Source organism: Xylaria bambusicola (genome assembly GCF_022495145.1).
Source record: "Xylaria bambusicola strain CBS 139988 unplaced genomic scaffold F5B22scaffold_87, whole genome shotgun sequence".
Classification (NCBI taxonomy): Eukaryota; Fungi; Ascomycota; class Sordariomycetes; order Xylariales; family Xylariaceae; genus Xylaria; species Xylaria bambusicola.
In genome coordinates, this window is record NW_025953640.1 from 67,905 (window position 1) to 89,272 (window position 21,368).

A 21,368-nucleotide genomic window follows, 5' to 3' on the forward strand; every position below is an offset into this window, starting at 1 on the left:
GTATGTGCAGTACAGTACTTTTACAGATGGATGCCTTAGTCATCTAGATAGTCATCATTGTCACTAAAGGTTAGTGATCGAATATGAGAACAGGATACCTACCTCCCTGTTATAAAGGCATGGATATAATGTTGCAACGCCTTCTTTTGCATCCCGGTGTTTATGTATTAAGGAGTTATTGTGGGTGGGCGTGGGCGTCTGAAGCATCAAGCCCTACCCCCTAGCGAGACAAAAGGGGGGTGGACAAGCACCACTAATACTTGCCCATTTTCATCTATTTTTTTTATCTGTCTTTTTTATTGATCTAGGTATTCACTGAATGACCCTAGTTCACTGCTGAATACGCCATCTACTACTGCTATGTAAGTACCTACCTACATCTACCTACCAAGTAAACTTGGGAAAAAACAGTTGAATGTAGGCGTCATCAGAACTTGGAGTCAACTTCCCCGCCCAGCATGACTGGTCATCTTCCTCCCACATATCAAGTAATAGCTACTACCTTGAAGACTAACACAGAAATTTGCCATACTATCAAATAAACCAGAACATCAGGCCATCCATGTAAACCCAGCCAACATCGTAACTCAATGGACCGTATCCTGGCCATTCAGACAGGTAGCATTTGCTCTCTATTGAGGTCACCAGGATCCTGGGAAACAACTCCCGTGTCCCCTGTCGAGCCTGTACCATGATGAGAGAGCAAGATGTGGCCTGTTGTTCGTAGATCGATCTCTCTCTCTCTCTCTCTCACGATCCTTGTCACATGCTGAAGCACCGTGTCCCTTCTATTCGCTTCTATTTACCATAGGTATCTTGGTGTAATATACGTCCTACGTCTTGTACAGTAGTGCTGTAGTGTAGATCAGACATAGGTAGGTATATATTGCTTCCTTGTTAAGTGGGAGTGGGAGAGATCAGTCTTCGGATAACCAAACCAGGGAAGCCCGTCAAACTAACTGCGGGAGACAAGAAGGCCAAGCCCTGATCGCGTACGAAATCTCCGCCGATCATCTATAGTAAGTAGATATCACTCGCCAAGTCATGCACACAATGAGACGCGTGGGATTTTGCTAGAACACTCGCAAAGTCTTAACATGACTTAATACTAGGCTTAAGCAATAATATTACAGGGTATCCATTTCAGCTACTGCACCTCCTGTCGCCACCACCCAGAAGACAACTCCCAGCTGGTAACTCCCCTACCAATACCTTTGTCTTGTATGGGCATATACAGCAGTACTAGCCAGGTTGAGTAGATCATATCTGTCTTCCTGACTCCCAGTCCTCTACCGGAAATATCTGTACCCCCTACTGCGAAACATGAAGAAATTAAATGAATCATGGGTCCACAGGGACTTCGTTGTTCGCGTCGCCAGTTGTTTGCTGTCTTTCGTATCACAAACAAATAAAAAATAATAACAGATAACAGAAACAGAGGCAAGTAGTAGACAAATAAAACAAATGCAAGGAAAAAAGGGGGGCATTCTGCCTAGCTGAACCGATATGCTACATTACACAATAAGGGCGTTGAAACCCAGCATTAGATCAACGGGTTGATTTGATTACTGAAAATGAGAGAAACAAATATCCAGAGCATGGAGCAGGGATGGGAAAAAAAAAAAAAAAAGCAATGCCCCGGAAGAAGTGCTAAACATATTGCTAGTAAAAAAAAAAATAAAAAAAAAACGGAAGAAAGAAGTTGTTGAGGCAGATGGTAAAAGACAATGGTATCGTTGGCGTCGGAATATTGGAACCGAAGGTGAAAAGGAGATTCCCAAGAAAAATGTCGGTTGTTCGAGGTCGTGATTCGGGTTAAGAGGATAGATACTAGATAGAGTGTCTGTAGTATGATGAGGGGGAGGGGGAGGAGGAGGAAATAGAAAGTGGAAGTAGAAGCGTAGCAAAAACACACACATTGATGTTGTAGTCTATGCCACCAGGGAAAATGCTGAAGCTGAAGGAAAATTTTTGGTCATGGAAAACTCTCGCAATGCAACGAAAGGGTATCGTAATCACAAGAATTCGTAGTCAATGCCTTTGGCCCGTAGTCTTTATTTCAGGCCAACCCGCTTAACACGTTCAACCCTCCATAGTCGTCAGATTCAGGAAATTTTGGATGATGATGATGATGATGATGATGATGATGATGAGAGGGAGAAAAAAACCAACGTTTCGCATTTGCGTCGTCAGGCGTTTATTTCGTAAATGAAAGAAATAAGAGATGAGGCTTCGTTGAAGTAGTTAATGCGTAGTCGGAAGTCATTCTATATGTATATATGAAGAATACAGGGAGGTAGATGATGTGTGTATGTATAGGAATCCGATATGATTCAAATGATGTTTGCGATGCTAATTCTCTCAGTGGTACTTCGACCGCTCGGAAGAGCACCGCCGGTTGCCGGGCTGTTTTGCGTACTATCAGCACTTGTGACAACATTCCGAGGAGCAGCTGACGGCTCCATGACGATCGGTGGTAGCGTCTGCGGCGGGTGTGGGCGTGCTGTTGCCAGCCCATAGCTTGGAGTCGTGTTCGGTGCTGATATCGGTCCAAGTCCTCTGACGAGTTCGATCAGGCTATCCCAGCCTCCCCAGTCTTGCCGCTCATCGGAAGTCAACCCTGTGCGTTTCTCGATTGACACGAGCCCTCTAGCAGTCGCAGGGGGTGTTATAGGGGCGTCTCTCTCCATCCCTCCCCAGACCCACGCGGTCTCGGCACTGGCTTGCATATCTGCGCTGACGCAGGCCAGCAGTTCCTCGTCCCTCAGCAAACTCTCCTGGACAAATCTGGGGTCGACCGGGTGGTGTTGCTGGGGGTAGCCAGGGACAGTAGGTGGGCGAAGGATACGCTCTGCGGCTTCTTGTTGCTTGGACCGCAATGTATGGACAAAAAAAGATATATAACGCCCGCAGGCCACTGTTATATCCCGCTTTTCGTAGACGGATTTCAGAACCCTGAGGCAAGTTATGGCGTGATCCCTATAGCCAGTCAATAGTAGAAACAGTGACGAGCGGAACACGTGCGTGACGAGCAAGGTTGTTGCTGAATCCGCCAGACTCGCGCTGGAACGCTCCATGAGACGGGCCGTCTCATACGCTGTGGATGTGCACTGCTCGATAGCATCGATGCGGGCCTCTGAGGGGCATACTGGAGAGAGATTATGTCGGTGTAGATGCAGGCGTGCGCTCAAGAGATAGAGTATTGGCATGAGGACATGGGGCGGAATGACTTCCAAGTTGTTCGGGTCAAATATCGGGGGGAACAGGCTCTGGCAAGCAGTGAAGTGGCTGTCAAAAGTGGCAAGTCGAGGCCGCTCGATTGTCGAAAAGGCAAACGCTTTCCTCAAGGCGGTAAACGACCGCACGACATTTATTATGGCATGCAGGGACTGGGTTAGAGGAGGCGTTGTCGTGTTGTGTGCCAGCCCCTCCGATTCCAGCAAATGGTCGTCGTAAGGCTCGGGCAGCGAGACATCGCAGTCGTTGTCGTCGATCATGAACGGGCGACCGATGTCGAGCGCTAAGACTCTGTCGAAGACGTATACCGCCCACCAAACCCTGCGCCGCATATCCGCCTCCACTCTCGTCCGTGCCCCGAGCTCCAAGTGTATTTCCAAGTCCTGAGCACATCGCACCGCTTTTCCTAGCCATTTCCATGCAGCGGATTTTAGGTTCATTTCGTACAGGGCGACCCCTATCAGGAAGAACCCCCGCACATCATCCAGCACGTCGTCGTTTGCCCACGAATCCATGAGGTTCTTCGACACCTCCATGAATTCACCGGCCTTCAATGTTCGATCGGGGCCCGGATCCGCGCTGAAGAGACATCCCACCGCAAGAACAGCAAAGAACATCGCTAACCACGGGGTCGGAACTTGGCGAAGATCATTGCTCTGATACAATCTGTCCACGTCCCGCTGGAAGGACGGCCAGTGTATTATGGGCATCATGACGTGAAACGCAGAGTAATACGCGTGGAGGAGCTTGTCTGTAGTTAGCTTTGCTGGCAGCGTCGGCTGTGCTTGGTCGAAGGTGGCAGGCTCTGGCCATGGACGGTACGGCGCCGATGCTTTCACAAGGCCCTTCGACATGTTGCGGAAATTCGCCCTCGCTCGGGAATTATCGTGCATCGTCGACGCTCGCTTCTTCTTCCGTGGTTCAGAATTCAGGTCAGGTAGGCGGAGCGAGAATTGGTCTTCAACTTCGGCGTCAATGCTCATGTGCTCTCCACCAGCTCGCTCCGCCAGGCTACGCTTGAGGTGGCTGTTTTCCCTGCGAACTCGTTCCATTTGCTTTTCCAGGTCTTGCACTTGCTTTATGGATGACATGCGCCGGTTCGTCTCTTTCGTGAACTGGCATTTAACATTACGGCTGGAGCACTCGGAGCAGCTGTTGGTTTCAGTGGCGTCACACTTAACCTTTCTCTCTCGACAAGCATCGCAGCTATAACAACACGCCATGTAGTTAGTGGGTACTCGAGCCATTGACCAGCCAGACAATAATTACAGTTCAAATAGGGGTTTGTGAGAGGGCGCACACAGCACATGGCGAGCGTAATACGTACCTCGGGTCCTTTCTACGTTGTCGATATGCTCGCTTCTGCGCCTGAGCGTTCGCCGATAGCTGGGCACTTGAGAGCCCCGGCGTGCTTACCACCGATTCGCCTGAGGCCAGAGAATCCCGCCCCATGATTGACGATGCCGTCACTGGCGTGAACGGCTGGAATGAGGATTGGCCAGCCGGTGGGAGGGGCGGTATCCCAATGGGTTGAGGCGTGTGGATGGGATTTGACCTCACGTTTGGCCCCATTAGATTGTTGAGGTAATGAACCTGCGGTCGTGGTGAAGTTGCAGAAGACACTGAAGAAGAGTCGTAGGATCGTGTGGGGGAACGAGGGTATAAGTTGTGAGACGAGGCCGCCATCGTCGAGCGCTCGGCGTCCCAACCCTCGGTAGGCTGGCGTGGCTCAGTCTCCGATGGCTTCCCAGCGAAGTGAAAGGCTGAGGGTCCTGGTCGAAGTAGAGCAAGCATACAGGCTAAGGTTGGTGACTTGACGAGAAGGATGAAGAGGTGAGGGAAAGGTTCTATTTAGGCCCGTCCGCCTGTGTTCAACCTAAGAAGCACCTGGCTAAGCATGAATGGGGTAGACCTGCCACGAGGGGTTGAGGCGACCTCGCACGAGATACCACAATGGACACTTGATTATCAGACAAACAAAGACAACTCTTCTCGGGTGTCGTCCCAAATAGTCTCGATATTGGTTACTGTGCAACTGTGCCTGTTATACCTAGTCTCCTGTCTTATGTTCCTAGGTCGTCCCATAGGAGCCAGATGTCGTCCTCTCCAAAAGTCTGTTTGTCTCAAAACTGGTGCTCAGCTAAACCCAGAAATCGTGACTGCAGAATTAGTTAGGCCGGCATTCAGGTATATGTATCGATGACTCTCCGGCGACGGAGGGTACATGCCGAATGCGTTGTGGGCAAGAGACTGCTTGCCAAAGCAGAGAGGAATGCAAATCGCAGAGGACGAGGTCACGGAAGGCGAGGAATGGATCATGAACATCAAAGTGCGTCGTTTCCAGCCGCAGGGAAGCGAGTTGGCGATGGGGAGAGAGTAGTGAACATGGAAAAAGACTATAATTTGAGGGAAGAGAGTGGGTGACGTGACCTGTGTAGTCGAGATGGTCCACAACAGAGCCGAGAAAGGTACCTAACATTGAGCTAAGAATTATCTAGTATAGCATCTCCCTTGTCGGAGCATCCGTAACCAGAGCAGAATCGGACATATAACAATCTGAGAGGGGTGAAATCCTTCAACTGCTCACGCTTGTAAATCAACCCCTGCAACTGGACACAAGACAACATGGGCTCGGAGCAGGGCAGGGCTGGGGACTTGAAGTTCCTTGACACCAAGCCGCTAACCAACGTGTTTCGAGCATAGGGTGGGCCACTCCAGTCCTTACCTCGAACTTGTCCATCCCTGAACCCGTAGGCCATGGCCACGCTGGCTGCTATCGGCCCAGCAAGCAGGCAAGCAAGCAAGCCGTGGTGGTGACGGATCGGGTTGTGGTGGTAGACATTGCTTCTGCTTGCTGCTGCTGGTGCTTGTTGGTGCTGCGCGAGTGCACCATTCAACAACAGCCAGGGCAAACCGGTGCGGTCGGTCACTACACTAGTAGCAGCCAGCCAGCTAGGTTCTCCACCGCATTCACCATGTCTCCGTTTCTAGGAATCATGGGAACAAACCTGGAGCGACTATAGATAGATACAGAGGTAGATAGGGGCGAGGGGACTGCCCAGTACTGTACATGGGATGAGGGCAAGGTGCAAGACGTCCCTCCTTGGTTCGCCGCGAACTCAGGTCTACGGTACGGTACCCTGCTTGTCGAGATGCCATGCAAAACACGGCGCTCGTTGCAGGCGATTGATCTACTTACTACGCGTGTGTATACGAACTTGTACGGCGCTGCATTCGCTCCTCTTCCTGACCAAGACTGGTGCAGCTAGGCTGGGTTGCCGATGATGAAGCCTGCTTCACCAAGGGGCATCTGCCCCAAACTCCAAATCGCAGACATACGGCAATTGGCTCCGCTGAGCAAAGGTAGAGAGAGTCCGGGCTGGGCATGGGCAGGACAATACTTACTTACTTAGTAAGTCTTTCGACGCTAGATACGTTCTCGACAATGTGACCTCCGCATTGGGGGGCTGTCGCGTCTGCACATACGCTAGTGTGAAAGCGCGGGAGGAGGCTTTTATCTCCTGGCTGTGCCATTGGCACGCAAACCCCCTTTCGGAGAATGAGGTGCATTCCTGGGTCGTGTTTGGCGCATAGAATTGTTCTCCAGCAGAAGGTATTCTTCCCGGGCGTTGGTGGCATCCAGCGCATGCGCTTCCTTCTTTCTTTTCAAATACCTATCTATTTGCCTAGTATTATACTTACTTTTATTTCCCTTCCCGTCGTGACAGCGGGACCTGATTTCTCACCGGAGGCTGCTCCACTGACTCCAGTGGTGACGGCAACGGGCTTCTCCTCACCGGCCAACTACCGAACCACGAACAATGTTCATAGAAGAGCCCGGTGGCCTACTGAGACTGGCCGCGGATAACAAGGTAACAGAACAGTCTTCGACTACGGTGCAAGGGGGGGAAACGACGTGCTAGGCCGGGGTACCAATTCGGCCGCTGCATGTTCGCAGACGTTTGTACCGGAATATAGAACTTGAAACGTACCGGAACCCACAGTGCTATGGATAGATGGTAGAGGTCAACGGGTTGACTTGATGCGCTCGTGTGCAACATTGTGCAACATCACAGCTCCTGAACATACTAAGTAGGTATCAAGTGTTCTTGATCAACCACCCCCGACTGATCTATTATTAAATACATGGGCAGATCCTCCGTACCCCATCTAGGGTGCGAGAAACAAGCTGAACGTCACTGTCGCCCTCCCTTTAATAACATTTTTCATTCGCCTTGGATTCTTTTTCCTGGCCTTCTATTTCTCACGCAGCAACAGCTGAAATGTGCTAGACTTGGTGGCGTTGCTTGACGGCGGCAGTCCGCCACAACCCCAAATAATGTGTTGCAACGATGCTGCTTAGTGTAGCTTGCCCCTCATGGGGGTCAGGCTTGCCCCTTGTCACTGAGGTCCAGGGATGGGTACGGAAGGCCATGCTGTTGTCAGGAAAAAGAGTCCCTTGATATTTCACAAGGATGGGGTCAGCTCACAGGTAATCCTATTACGAAAGCGCGGTGTTATCGCCCCAAATAGTTATTATAGTAGGTATAGAGGCGGGACAAAATATGCGCAGAAGAAGCCACAGGAACATGATTGTCCTGCAATATTCCGCAATTGTTTAAGTCGATATCTTGTCGTGAGCTGTGTGGTCCACACACGTAACGGATCGATCCTGGTCACGTCGCAGGGGCTTGATCTCGCAGTGCGGTTACCTGCCCTATCAATGTGCAATACCCAGATTTCAGAGTTCACGTGCAGCTGTATGCGCGTGGGTAGGTTGCAATAAACAACGAACAGCATCGTCAAGAGATAGACCGAATGTCGGAAATGGGTCATAATAAGTAGAACATATACATATAACGCGGTGCCCACGGCAGAATAGGTATACAGCGTCACGAGCAAGCAAGACCAAACCTGGCGCCATATCATCGTTCTCACACGATAGTTTCGTGTAATACCCTACCTACCTACCTGCTGTAGATATACGACGCCGAGCAGATACATATATCCCAAGTATGGAGATGTGGGTGAGCCACAATAGAACCACACTATGGCCAGCTTCGAGCAAGCAGCGCCAGAAGCAAAGGCAGCGGCAGTAGTGCAAAGGGATTTGCCGCACTAGAGTCAAAGAATGGCAAGTGCTTATCGAGCCATCTGTAGGTCTCGTTTGCGAGGGCAGCAGAAATGATGGACCCGGGGCTTTGGAGCCATTAGAATTAGAATGACACCACCGGATCCAGCACAGATACATGGTACACATAAAATTCGATATTGTATTATTGACCGGGGTCGTGATATTCCAGGCCACCCTAAGTAAGTGCATGAATGAATCGCTGCGCAGTGCGCGGCGGCAGGGAGCCATGCCTCTTTTAGAGCACTCCCGAATACTACTCAAGATACTGGAGTACTGCAGACCAGGTCGTAATAGGGTAGTGATGGGTTTTTTTTCTTGTTTCTTACATAGTAGATACATTACGCGTGCTTTGTCATGATCTCGTTTTGAATATTCCGTGTACTGCCCAGGTAACGTAACCATCAGTCATCGGCGAGGGTGAAACGCAAGACACAATAGTCACCTGCTAACATTGTATAAAAGCACCTGGAAGTATGCGTTATTTAGTATAATATATGTGCGATTCGCCTCAGGCGAGGCTTTTGGCAAGGCTACACTCTGGGGGGTAATGTAATAATCACTAATACCGGTAAATGTTTAAGACGAACACTTTGGGGGCCTAGAGGTCGGACAAGATGACTGGCTATAGGGATAACCGATCACGTTGCATCTTGCACACTACCACCACACTGTCAGATCATCGAATCACATTCTTGTCTCGAACTTATACTACTGTAAGCACATTGATATGAATATCTCTGGGTATCTAGATACATGATGTTGGCCTTACTCGAGGGCCATCCGTGGTGAGCTGAACATGCCCCAGGTACTGTAGTACCCAATGCGTCCATGATCGCCAGGAGGTTGGAGGTTCTCTAGCTTCTTTTATCCATCTTACAAGTACACTCCTAACCTGCAATGGTGTACAGAGTAAAGTTTACACTACACTATCATAGTAAGTAGATAGTGCTCGACTGACCGAGTTCAAGTTCCTAGCAGTACGCTTACACCCCACGCTACATCTGGGTTGGTCGTAGAAGCAGCGCGCTATTCCCGTGTAGAGCATCCAGGCCGCTCGCGTGTCAGACTAGGTAGAACAAAGTAGGTAGTGTTTAGATTGCGACAATATTCTATTGTGCATCCTAGGCAAGTATATCACAGTTACAACGTACGAATACGTAACTAGGTACCAGATAACTACGTGTGTAAGACTAGACCAGAGGGGAATCCTCCCTTGGGGAGGTATGTACATAGGCAGACTGGGAGGCAGATTGGTCACCTTCCCCTCGCCCGCTCGTCACGCCGTAGGCACATGTAGTTGAGCTCTACACGGCATCTGATCAGCATCGATTTAGAGCCGCTGTTACAGCTGCAGCGAGTTGAAAACTCCTACGTAGTTGGGAGAATGAGCACACAATCCACTAACTACACTGGACTAGACCCATCAACGGCCAGAAGCTAAAACCTACATGAACATGTGCGTAAGTAAGAGCCCTCGTGCCTCGCACCTCGGCTGGCTGCCAAGGAACTTATAGGGAAGCGGGCCATCTGGAGCCATCTGGAGCCTGGGTGGACTCATCCTTGCGAGCCGGTTGTTTCATGATAGCGCCGCACCAAGCCTCTGGTTTCGCTGGGCTTATTAGAGTCATATTAACACGCTGTGTCTGGTACAGATTTACTCCCAAATTACTAATTTACCCCAGATGACTAACAAGCTTCGGCATAGCATCGTCAAACACCTGCTTTAGTACACAGGAGTGTACGCGTAATTCAGAATATCTCCATCCACAGTACATGTAGAAAATAGTGTCGTACACTGCTGCAGCTACTGAGATTCTCGGCACGTTATTGGAATCATTTGGCGGGTCGATACGGCATCGTTATATTAGGGATGTATGTGTATGAGTATGTATAGGGACAGAGCCAAGTGGATGACGCGCCTGTCTGTCATACAACAGTAGGTACGCTACGATGTTGGGCATAAGCAGATTTCGTGCTTGTGGCATTGGGGTCGGGTACCTACCAAGGAGATTCTATGTTTATGCTTCGCTACCGTACGATACAGGAGGTAGGCCACGTTGCAGCCCTTGAAAATAATGTATGGTACCGGAAGCTTCCCGACGGGTAGCTTCTTACCCATGGAATCTGCATTGTACTGTAGGTATACTACTTAAGTATTGATATTATCAGTGGTCCATACTTATTGGCTGGGAATGGATACATGTAGTGTATACTTGGTAAGTAGAGAGTGCCATGTTATTTCTTTCCAATGCTTGACGGAATTGGCCCAGATGTTGCCCTTATCGTAGATTCGGCTCATCGTGTTGGCGTACAACATCGTCGTTATCGATGTGGTGATATCTTTACCGGTACCTGTTGTCGGTAAAGCCTCTCCACATCAGAGCAGATGCAGGAGTATCATGGCTACTTGCAGAACCGTCGTACTCTATGTTAATTTCTTCGTTTATTCTTTGCCGTCTTCACGTTGCTCTCTGTAACTAGCCGTTGTGATAATACGCAACGGCAGATTGACAAACATTCGATTAAACCTTAGTTGATTGAAGCTCATGGTTGTTGGAGAGGCTTTGAATATTCCCATACCTATACTAACGTCTACCGGTACTACTAAACTACCACCCTACCGTACACTAGGTACTTAAACATATACATGTACTTTCTCTCACGGATTTGCTCTCGCTAAACAGTTTACTGCATGTAATCTTATTCTGCGATCGGCATACTAGTGTAGCACTAGCAACAGCTTGGGATCTCGGCCGGGTAGCAACCGAACTGTTTCGTCCGCCGCAAGCTTACTGCTCCAAACGCCGCTATCAGGTTTATTAAGGGACACCGCTTGCCCCAGGCCAGCGTGCTTCGTCTAAAAGGGCAATGTCTCGATAGGTTCCTTCGCATCTTCGCCTTACACTATGACGTTTGTATACATAGATCAATACTGTGTACGTGCTTATATCTGCAGGCTTACTGAACCTGTTTGTCATGCGTCCGAGCCGCTGCTGCTGCTAGGTACTGCCAGACCAGGCATTCGGCATCCTCCGGACTTAGCCGAGGCCCAGTACGATGTCGAAACTCCAACTACTCTCGGCACAGATGCATTGGCCAATATCGTTTGTTCTAGTGTAGTCTCAGGTACCGGAGACATCCCCGGAGTTGAGATCTAGAGCAGGATTAGCCTATCACTACCATGCCACCTCTCGGCAGCGTTACATCAACACACTCATGGTATCGAAGCGTACCTAGTGTCTAGTTCTGTGAATACACTCAGCACAATTAAAAAAGGCGATCCCCTATTAGAGCTCTAATGTACCATGCATGTTTAGCGAGTAAGTATCTACTTTTGCTCATCGTGGGAACAAGTCAACGACCTTGGGAAAGTCCGTCCTTGGCATTAAGCAAGCGAGAAAGAAATTCGCTCTACTCCGCGAGTTCGTGTTGCTGATGGGATGTAGTATCACTGATGCAATTTTCCATGGAGGTATGTTCTTAGCAAGGGTTCTCCCACAATCCGGCTAGCCACAGCGGATCTACCGGCTACGCCAAACGGCTGCTCACCGAAGGAGTACGGGCCAGCTCTATGTATCTATCTATCTAAGCCAGGAGTTTCTTCGGCTTCTAGCTATTGAGGCAATTTTCAGTCCCCCTCCGTCTGTGCTGAAACGGCCCGTTCATCTATACCGTAAATTGACCACTCTCGGATGGCACAGCAAGATGAATCAAAAACATCTACTAACGACTCCTATTTGTTTGAAGGCGAATGGCCATGACATTATGTACGCCAGTAGCATATGCTGAAGAAAAAAAGAAAAAAAGAGAAAAAAAAAAAAAGAACACCATCAAGAACGGCCACTACCTGCTGTAATGGCCAGAGTCTCTCCCGAATGCCTAGCCAACAACACAAAATTGGGGGATCTTCACTCTACAGCAGCCAGCACATCTCGTTGTTCCTCTTTGCTGAAGATGCGGAGCTACCTTTGAAGTAACCCCCGAGGTTGCCTCTCATTTCACCACCCCAGTCACGACTGGCCTTGACAATACTCTTAAGTGTGTTAGGTACGCTACTATCCATGCTACACGTACACCAGCGTCCTGTGGTCCGCCACGTTGCATCATGTTTGCGAGTCGGCAGGGAGAGATGCTATGGTACCGTATCTTCAACCCGGGGGCTTGTACTCTATGCTTCTATCAGCCCACGCCAGATAGCCAACTGCGGGATGTGTGGCGGCGTGTTGGACGAAAATAGACTGGACGGGGAATGTGATGTAAATAACGAGCCACAGAACTGTTTCAGGTGCACGGGCCAGGTCGTCTCTTTCCCACCTACCTAGGTATATACATACATACTTACATACATACGATAGCGGTGCAGATGTTCACAGGCCTACCAGTCGGGTAGCCGCAGAGTGCCTTGATACGCATGTGTCGTTGAGCTGCAGGAGTCCATCTTACAGCATGGTCCCATCAAGTGATATGAGGTTACATTGGGACGGCAGCGCCCATCTCGGGAACCATGGACAAAGACGGCCCAGTATGCGAATCTAACCGCATACCGCCACGGGACAGAGAGCCAACCCAACTGGGCAGTTCTCTCGAAGCTGATCGATCTCCGAGGGTGGTGCGCGGGGCTGCCTACCAAGTGCGTTCGCTAAAACCGTTGCTTACATACTATGCACAGCATCGGGCCAGCCGTATCTCTAACCGATCTGCTTGTTACCGGCAAGATCCTTGTGTCACCAGCAGTATCGAGACTGCCTATGCATTTTTGTATCAACAACGGAATTTCAGATCTCAGTTGCGGGTGCGTGGAGAGACGGCCGTTACCAGTTCTCAACAATCCCCTGACCCCCCTGACTAGGCAAGACGAGAGAAAGCAACTTGTACCAAGTAGTACGTTCGGTTGCCAATGCTGAATTCAGATAGATAGGAGAAGTAAGGTGTCACCATGGGGCGATGGGACATCCGTACGCTGTTACGCTCTGTATCTGCTCACTCACACTTTGCAATCTCAAAGCCAGCTCTACATACATACATACATACATACATACATACATACATAGTACTTATGAGCAGCAGCAGAGCTGGATTTATCCCGGGCCCCTGGATAAGGAGTCACCCGGATAGCGGCCGGCGCCCAGCAGATGTCACCGACTCTGGCTGGTCGTCGTCTGCTCCTGAGATCTATCTGCCTAGCGAGCGTAACGTGAGTGCTCACCGTCCACCAATTGGCTCTAGACACAACCGAGATTCAGTGTTTGCTACGCGCATATATATGTGCCAGCGTGGTACGTCGTACATATGCATCGTCGCGACCGTTCTTCCTACACATGCGTCCCAAGGGATGCGAAACAATAGATAGCCTCTGCGCAAGTGGTACAGGCATGTTTCTTAAGTATGTATACGTAGTGCAACGAACGGCCATGCATACCATCGCGAACACTGGTCCAACAGCAATGTTCCTAATCAAGTGAGGAGATCACCCGATTCGCAGTATCAAACATCCCTGCCATCCAACCATCGTTGGGCTGTGCAGCCAGGGGAACCTAATCGTGACCTACCTTGTGGGAGAAGAACGCTTGCTCGAACATTGTTGGCCCCGTCTCGTGATATGGCAGAGAGCCGCAGGTCCCCCAACCGGCCGAGTGCCCCTGCATCAACCGCACCAACTGTTATCCAGGATCCAGGGAACTTTCCAAAGCATCGCTGCGGCGGCTAATGCGGCTAGGGTTGCAAGCAATCAGGGGTCCCGGCCGGCCGAATAGAGAACGCTGCGATCTTACCAGCAGCAACCCCAGGATTACGAAACAAGACCTTGCGTTGCCTTGGCCCTCCTCAGTAATGGCCGCAAGGAAAGGTAAGGAGTCAGCTCCGAAGAGCACGAAACTGACGAAAGATGAGGGCATTCCCGTTTTGCCATCCCCAGAGCATCCCAGCATCCCAGCAGCGCGTCAAACCCAAGATACAACACTAGCAGCTCTATTTTTGAATGTCTATTCCACGCGTAGATTCCCCATCTTCGCGACGCTGCCTACTGCGAACCTGAGCCTGCATCTGCGCCCACCTTTGTGCGAGGTCAGGATGCGCTTCGTTTTCGCGACGATGCACGTCACAAACCGCACACAAATCCAACCGGGGGGTCCCGTTTTTCCTATCGTGTGGTATCATCCCGTCAAATGGGCTTATTTCCTTTGCGCTCGGTGGTCGTTTCCTGACTGCTGCTGAAAATAGAAGCGCAATCTTGCATCGCTTACTCCCGCCCCTAGCAAAGCCCGTTGACCCCCTCTCTCTACCTACTGTACGTACGAAGTATCTCCTTGGAAGATTTCTAGTAGTCAACGACAGGGGTTGGAAGCACCTGAGAGGCGGAGACTCAGATTCGGCGAGAAATGCCGTTAAACGACAACGCCAACCGGAGAAGACCTATCGCAAGACATTCTGCATCTGTATGCAGCCTTCGGGCGCCCGTTTTTCTCCATCTATCTACCATTTACGGTATCGCCTTACAGCATACCAATGCGTCACGTACACATCATCCTCTTCCTCTAGACACGTAGATATATATATGTGTGTAGATAATGGAGGGGAGGGGGGCCATGGCGATCTTTACATCGAACATCCAAAAGAAAAAAAAATATCCAAGCGCAAATCTAGAGGAAAATGCGCCGATGGCCATTCGATTCGCGAGACGAAGGAACGATTTACCTGCTGTGTGACGCACCCGCTGCAAGGCGACGACGAGTTGCTCCAATCCCGTTGATCTCTAGATATTTTGCTACTGATCACCAGTAGGTACCCATGAGCCCTTGTTTTGTCGTCCTGAAACAGCGCATCATGTTATTTTTATCTTTTTTTTTGTCCTGTTCCTTTTACTCTGACGCTACCATACCCTCAATTCCCGGAAAACGTGTTTTCGGTTATTCTCGCCCTCTTTCTTCTATTCCCATCGGATCGGAGCCGAGGTGGTTCAAATGTTAAAGCGCCTCTGTGGAGGGTCATCCGATTCGTTGCAGAAGATTCCAGTTCGGCAACTCTTCTCACCCTTCGCCCGTTTCTTTTTTTGGAGCATCTTCTCCTTTCGTGATCGACGTTCCTCCATCCTTCCCTTTGACACAAAGAGGGCCTACGCTGCCCCATCCATCTCATCTACACGGGGTGGGCGGTGTTACGATTCTAGAGAAGAACCAGAAATCGAAGCTATGAGCTAGCTAGTGCTGCCACTGGGCGTAGCGTGGGCTTTTCATGCTATGCCGTGGTAGCCGATGCATGCCGCCGGTGAGCCAACGATGACGACGAGGGAAGTGTGGAAGTGCGTGACAAGAAAGTTTTGAACTTGAGAAATGCCCGAACTGCAAGACATTGGCGGCCTATGGTCACCCCTGATCGTAGGCTATCATTCATCTAACCGCTCAGCTAGTTTAGGAACGGACGAATGAATGGGGAAATCGCATTGCCTATGTTCGTACGCTTATGTCTTTCCCCCCTACTGTAGGGAAACATGCGTCAATGCGGACTTCGCCCCAGTCTCGTGGCGCCGCCGTAGAGCGAGGTTCATATGCATCTAGGTATCTGGCCTAATCTACTCTGTCCGAACGCCACTCTTCGCTAAGATCAAGAATCCCGCTCCCCGTATCGTGAGATTCATCCCTTGCTTGGCCCCTTCCATTGAAGGAAGCAGTGATGTGCGGCCCGCAAGAAGCAAGGCAAGGTAAAGATTACAAAAAAAAAAAAAACTATCACGTGTAATGCTTTTCTCGCTTAAGTAGATCTCACATCCATCGCTATGCCATGAATCCCATAACTGCGTAGCCATAGAGAGAGGGGCGCCTTTCAACAGAGCCACGGCGCGGAGCTTTGAACGCCTCCATAGATGACGACCGAGGCTGAAGACTTGTCTTGGTCGTAAGCTCACGGTTTTTATTATCCTTTATACCGCGACACACGCCACCTTATCTACCTACCTTCCCCAAACGCCATTGAGAGTTTTAGCGCAGGCACAGGAAGCGGTGTGCCTATTTGACATTTGACGTGCGCCGACAGGCGGTTGACATGATTTGATTTGATTGACCAAGACCATTATCATACTTATCCGCGGACATCTCCGTTTGAAGTTGCCAAAGGAGCCAGCATTCGGGGATAATCGATGCAGGTCAGTCAATGTGCTGCGACGACTTACCCGCTCCCCTATTTCAATTAATTCCAAGGGGCGAGCTGCCTAATCAGGAGTACCGATCTTGTCGACCTTAGTATCGATGCTGTCTACTGTAAACTCGCGAGTTATTATACTAATATCAGATATACAATAATATTCGTATAAGGGGAGTCGTCGCTCAAGTGTTCCTAAACCCAAGTATAGTGCATAATGCTTAGTTCACTGTGAATGTAGATCCATAATTCTGGGCCGGCAGGTATGATCGCCAGAGAGCAAAAGAAGGCATTAAAGGGAGCCGTGATAGGAGTGAAGCCGATTGCCCTCAGCAATAGATTACGCGGGCTTCTAAAATCGGAGTCCGTGCCATCATTGCCGAGTAGCCTCATTTATGCGCTTAGGATGCCAACATACCTATCAACATGCATTGCCACATTCTTGAGTCTCTCGGTAGTGATATTCTCTAGGCCGTAGGATAAAAAGATATATAGACTTCATGTCAACCTGCCTCCCTACTTCGTAATATCTCGAGTGGTAGTCTTAGGGCCAGATTTCCTCCAAGTCTTGCGTCCTCTATCACCTTCACTCGTTATGGTCTTCGTAATACCAAGTAAGGCCGCCGGTTATTCCTTTGACAAGAGACAGGAAGATAGGCCAGTCGGATCACGCAATGCTGGACCTCTACATGAGGAACGTCGAAGAGCCGTAAAAAAAGACCATGTCACGTCAAGAGATGATGGAGCAGACTTCCACGAAGCTTTAAAAGCACTTCTCGAATAGTGGTTTCGAACAATCATCTGACATCTTGCCATCCATACGAGACAAGGGAGACACATAACGATAAACTTCGAACACATGAACTCTGAATAATAGGGAGCAAAGCACGTCATCGTCTACCCAATGTTGAAAAGGAGTCGAGAAAGAGCAGAGGAAATACCAGAAGCAAATCTAAATGAGGCAAACTGAACCATCTATCCTAACCTAGTAGAGATAATATGAAATTCATTAAATCGTGAAAAAGGTCTAAAGAGAACCAACGCTAAGGCCGGTCGTCAAACCAGCAACTCAAGGCCCTACCAGACGGGAGACCCAATCCGGCCAGCCATTCTCCCTCCACCACTCTCCTCAGCAGATGGCATGTGTCTTGCCATGTATCCCCTGGATGGAATGCCTTTCCTTCTGCAAAGTGGGCGTCAGCATGGCACACAGATAACTGCTTTCCTTCCCCGCGGAAATGGGGAACGGGAGGCAAACTTACCCGAAACCTAGGATGGTTGTGTTTCGCCTCGGTGCTGTTGACAGTGTGCTTGAGGATATACTCCTCCTGCAGCTTGATGGCGTCCTTGTCCATCTGCTCCAGCATGCTCTGGGACATCTTGATGTCACAGAGTAGCGCGTCGCACCGGTTTTTGGTGAAGTCCTCCCGGACGACGACGCGCAGCATCTTTAGGTTGTTTGTGTGTGGCGCCATGGTGTACGCGGGAACGACCCATCCGCGAGCACGCTGTGATATCAAAAAGCATCAGTACACACTCTTTTCTCATTCATTTCATTCTCACAAGGGATATATGTGATTGGTGTGTGTGGAATACTCAGGGGTTAGGGGATGATAGGCCAGATACGAGATTTCCAACTTCCGACAAAGGCAATGCAAAGAAAGACATGGATGGTTACTAGACACTTACCAGCCTATGCGCGAGGGCGAATTCGTCATAATGCCTCGTCTCACTCTCAGGTAACCGGAAGGCAACCAGCGGTAGACCCTCGCCAGACATCTTGCTCATGACTATAGCGTTCACGGTTAGCCATTCATTGCGATACGCAAGTTCAATATTCCAGGGCGGAAATTAAAAAAAGGAAACGACATACTGATGAAACCCAAAGCTTCGAGCGCTTGGGTTAGATAATCGGCTGTACGGGTCAAGTTGGACATGATGGCGCGGTAACCCTTCTTGCCGAGGCGGATGAGCTGGTAATACTGCCCGATAACCTGGCTCGCGCCTTTTGAGAAGTTCAATCTATACATCGCAAGAATTAGTCGGTTGCCCGCCTCTTCTTTTTCCCATGGAACCAATCGCAATACGAGCTCCGCGCAGCGCCCCATCAAATAGGGTACAATGACATACAGCTATATAAGTTCTGTTTATGCGGTCCAAGTTTCACGAATACAACAGCAAAGAATAAACTTACGTGAACGATGACTGATCGGCTCCGAGGTAGTTGATGTTGAATACGAGTTCCTGAGGCAAATATTCGGCAGCTGAGACTCGGGCGTCAGTAAATTTCCATTTGCGGCAAATGGCGCGAAGAATGGTCAATTTCTGCCTGATCAAGGATTGATGACAATAGAAGGAGAGGAAAGAGGCAAAAAGGGGAAGGGGGAGCTAAGCAAGCGCCTGCGCTCTTGAAACCATGGCAACAAAGGGGGAGACTTGAAGCTTGCAAAACTAACCTCTCCAGACAACCCAGCCGATACCAGGATATACAAGACCGTACTGCATAACAAGTCAGTCCGAGTTTTTCTCTCGAATTCAGTCAAGCCTCAAGTTTCACTTACCTTATGTCCCGAGACATTAATAGACACGACCTTTTCGCACCTAAAGTCCCACTCGAGATCAGGCACCACAAACGGCGCGACAAAGCCGCCCGAGGCAGCATCGACATGGATCGGGCAATCAAGACCCCGTTCAATTAGAAGATCGTTCACAGCCTTGACATCCTCATATTCCCCCGTATACGTCGTGCCGAGGATCGCGCAAATGCCAATCGTATTCTCGTCGACCAGGTCGACGGTTTCCACGGGATCGATGACGTAGCGATCAGGCGAGCAGTACACGAGCTTCTCCTCGATCTCGAAATACCGCGTCGCTTTCTCCCAGCAGACCTGCACGGCCGAGGACATGACGATGTTAGGCCGGTCCGTAGGCAGGCCTGCGGCGGCGCGCTTGTTCTTCCAGCGCTTCTTCATGGCTAGGACGGCGAGCATGATGGCCTCCGACGAACCCACGCACGACGTGCCTATGGCGCTCGCTGAGGTGCCGCTCGACGCGGAGGGCGCGTTGAAGAGCCGTCCGATCATGGATACGCAGCGGTTCTGGATGTCTGCTGATTGCGGGTATTCTTCGTAATCGATGAAGTTTTTCGAAAATGACTCTGTCATCAGCTTCTCTGCCTCTTCTTCCTAGTATCATTTGTTAGTCGGGTGTTGTGGGTGCTCCCGGCGCGGAATCGGATTGTGTATTATGCATTCATGTCTGCATATGCATGTGTATATGTAACGGGTGGTTCGAAAGCGTGAGGGGTAGGTAATCTCACCATGTAAGTCGTGACAAACGACGCCAGACTGTTAAACCACGCCATTAGATCATTTACATCCTACTTGCTTTCAAGCTAGCTTTTGTGTTCACCACTTACTTGAGCATCGGGTTTCCGTCCAAGCTCAACTCGTCCTTGATCATCCGATATGCGACCTCCCTAGGCATCTCGCCCTCGGGCATCTCGTGCTTCGGGAGGTCTTCGGCGGCAAATTTCGAGCCATACACACTCGTTGTGAAAGTATCATCGTAATTACTGAGCTGCAAGCGAATCTTCTTGACGGCTTCCGGGAGAGCCCCCGCAGCCGCCTCTCCGTCTTGAGGTATTTGCGATAGGTGAACCATAATGTGTTTACTGTGGTGTATTCGAAGGAGAAAAACAGGAGCAGAATCTTGAGGGGTTATAAGAACAGAGGATATGGAACAACGTAAACTACAGCCTGAAGAACTGGAATACACACAAACAAGCCCATATGACGAAGCAAGGGCTGGCTAGAATTTAAACAAACAACAGTTCACTGGCAATCAGAAACTTTGAGGTGAAATGAGGTGTGAAAATGTCGTTAGAGCAAACATGGCAAAGGGACCGAGGGACCTTTCAAAACCCACCCCCCCACGGCGATTGGGGATCGGGGCATGGAAACAACAAGAGGGTATAAAGCTAAGATGCCAGCATCTTCAGAATACCTGCTCGATACATCGGGTGCGGGGTACGGGTTGGTTGAGCTGAAGGGGGTTCGAAGGGTACAGATGAGGTCGCCATACACAACGAATCCTGAGCTTCCGACAGGGTCACCCCCATGCGCCGTGGGCCGCTTACAAGTCGACGGCCAAATGCTCGGAACAGCGGTGAGATGGAGCCCAAATTACCCATCGTTCGATTTTGCTCATCAGCCTTCTTCCGAAACAAAAGAAGACCACTATCTCATGTTGGTGATCTCATTCATAAGAAGACCTCAGCACTGCCAAGTGTGACCGATCAATGCCCAACCCGTGCTGTTGGCTCGGTATTTCGTATTTTCTTTTTTTTCTGCATATAACTGTGCACTGGGCTATGTAATATTGGAAACCGGTCTGAAAGGGATGGCGGAAAGAAAGCTTGGTATGCAATGTTATGCATCGTTATGGGGACCCCCGGCCAGTGGCGCTGACTGGGACCCTTGTCTTTGGCCACGTCCGCCGGCGGATTAATCCGTTAGAAAGCAACGAGAAGCTTACCCTGAAACCGATCAGAGGCCCGCCATCGAGCTAACGAAAAGACAGCGGGCCAAGTGTTGATGTTGATGTTACTTAACAAGTGATAAACGCGTGTGCGTGACTTCAACGACGGGGTATCGAGAGAAGTCGTGTTTACTCGACTGTATTAGTAATTACACGGGCGCCGACAAGTTTACTTGGGGCATAACTGCAATCCCAACTCCCTACATGGTAAGAGAGAGATGTCCTATGAGCTAGGTATTCTACGACAAGAAAGTCAGACAGACATCGACTGACCGTAAATCGGCGAGGCCGGGATAAGGTGAGAATAATACGCATGGTCGCAAGC

General features: G+C 49.9%; 2 protein-coding genes across 2 annotated transcripts; both read right to left on the minus strand.

Moving 5' to 3' along the window:
- Window positions 1–2,126: 2,126 nt before the first annotated feature.
- F5B22DRAFT_561923 (fungal-specific transcription factor) lies at window positions 2,127–5,217 on the minus strand. The gene is made up of 2 exons (XM_047973061.1): window positions 4,565–5,217; window positions 2,127–4,443 (listed from the first exon to the last, which is right to left on the minus strand). The coding sequence occupies exons 1-2, from the start codon at window positions 5,029–5,031 to the stop codon at window positions 2,334–2,336; spliced, it is 2,577 nt and encodes an 858-aa protein (XP_047825082.1). The 5' UTR covers window positions 5,032–5,217; the 3' UTR covers window positions 2,127–2,333.
- A 12,302-nt stretch (window positions 5,218–17,519) lies between these two features.
- F5B22DRAFT_662279 (glutamate decarboxylase) lies at window positions 17,520–20,167 on the minus strand (the record flags this gene model as incomplete). Its single annotated transcript, XM_047980431.1, has 9 exons — window positions 17,520–17,687; window positions 17,767–18,012; window positions 18,194–18,294; window positions 18,378–18,526; window positions 18,699–18,768; window positions 18,961–19,003; window positions 19,066–19,689; window positions 19,824–19,851; window positions 19,923–20,167. 9 exons carry the CDS (start codon window positions 20,165–20,167, stop codon window positions 17,634–17,636), a joined length of 1,560 nt encoding a protein of 519 aa, XP_047825083.1. The 3' UTR covers window positions 17,520–17,633.
- Between the last annotated feature and the right edge of the window lie 1,201 nt (window positions 20,168–21,368).

Excerpts from the sequence above, each read along its gene's own strand:
- F5B22DRAFT_561923 (XM_047973061.1), bottom strand. The coding sequence starts at position 5,031 with ATGCTTGCTCTACTTCGACCAGGACCCTCAGCCTTTCACTTCGCTGGG. Across the intron at positions 4,444-4,564 it reads CAACGTAGAAAGGACCCGAG|CTGCGATGCTTGTCGAGAGA; the intron begins GTACGTATTACG and ends GTGTTGTTATAG.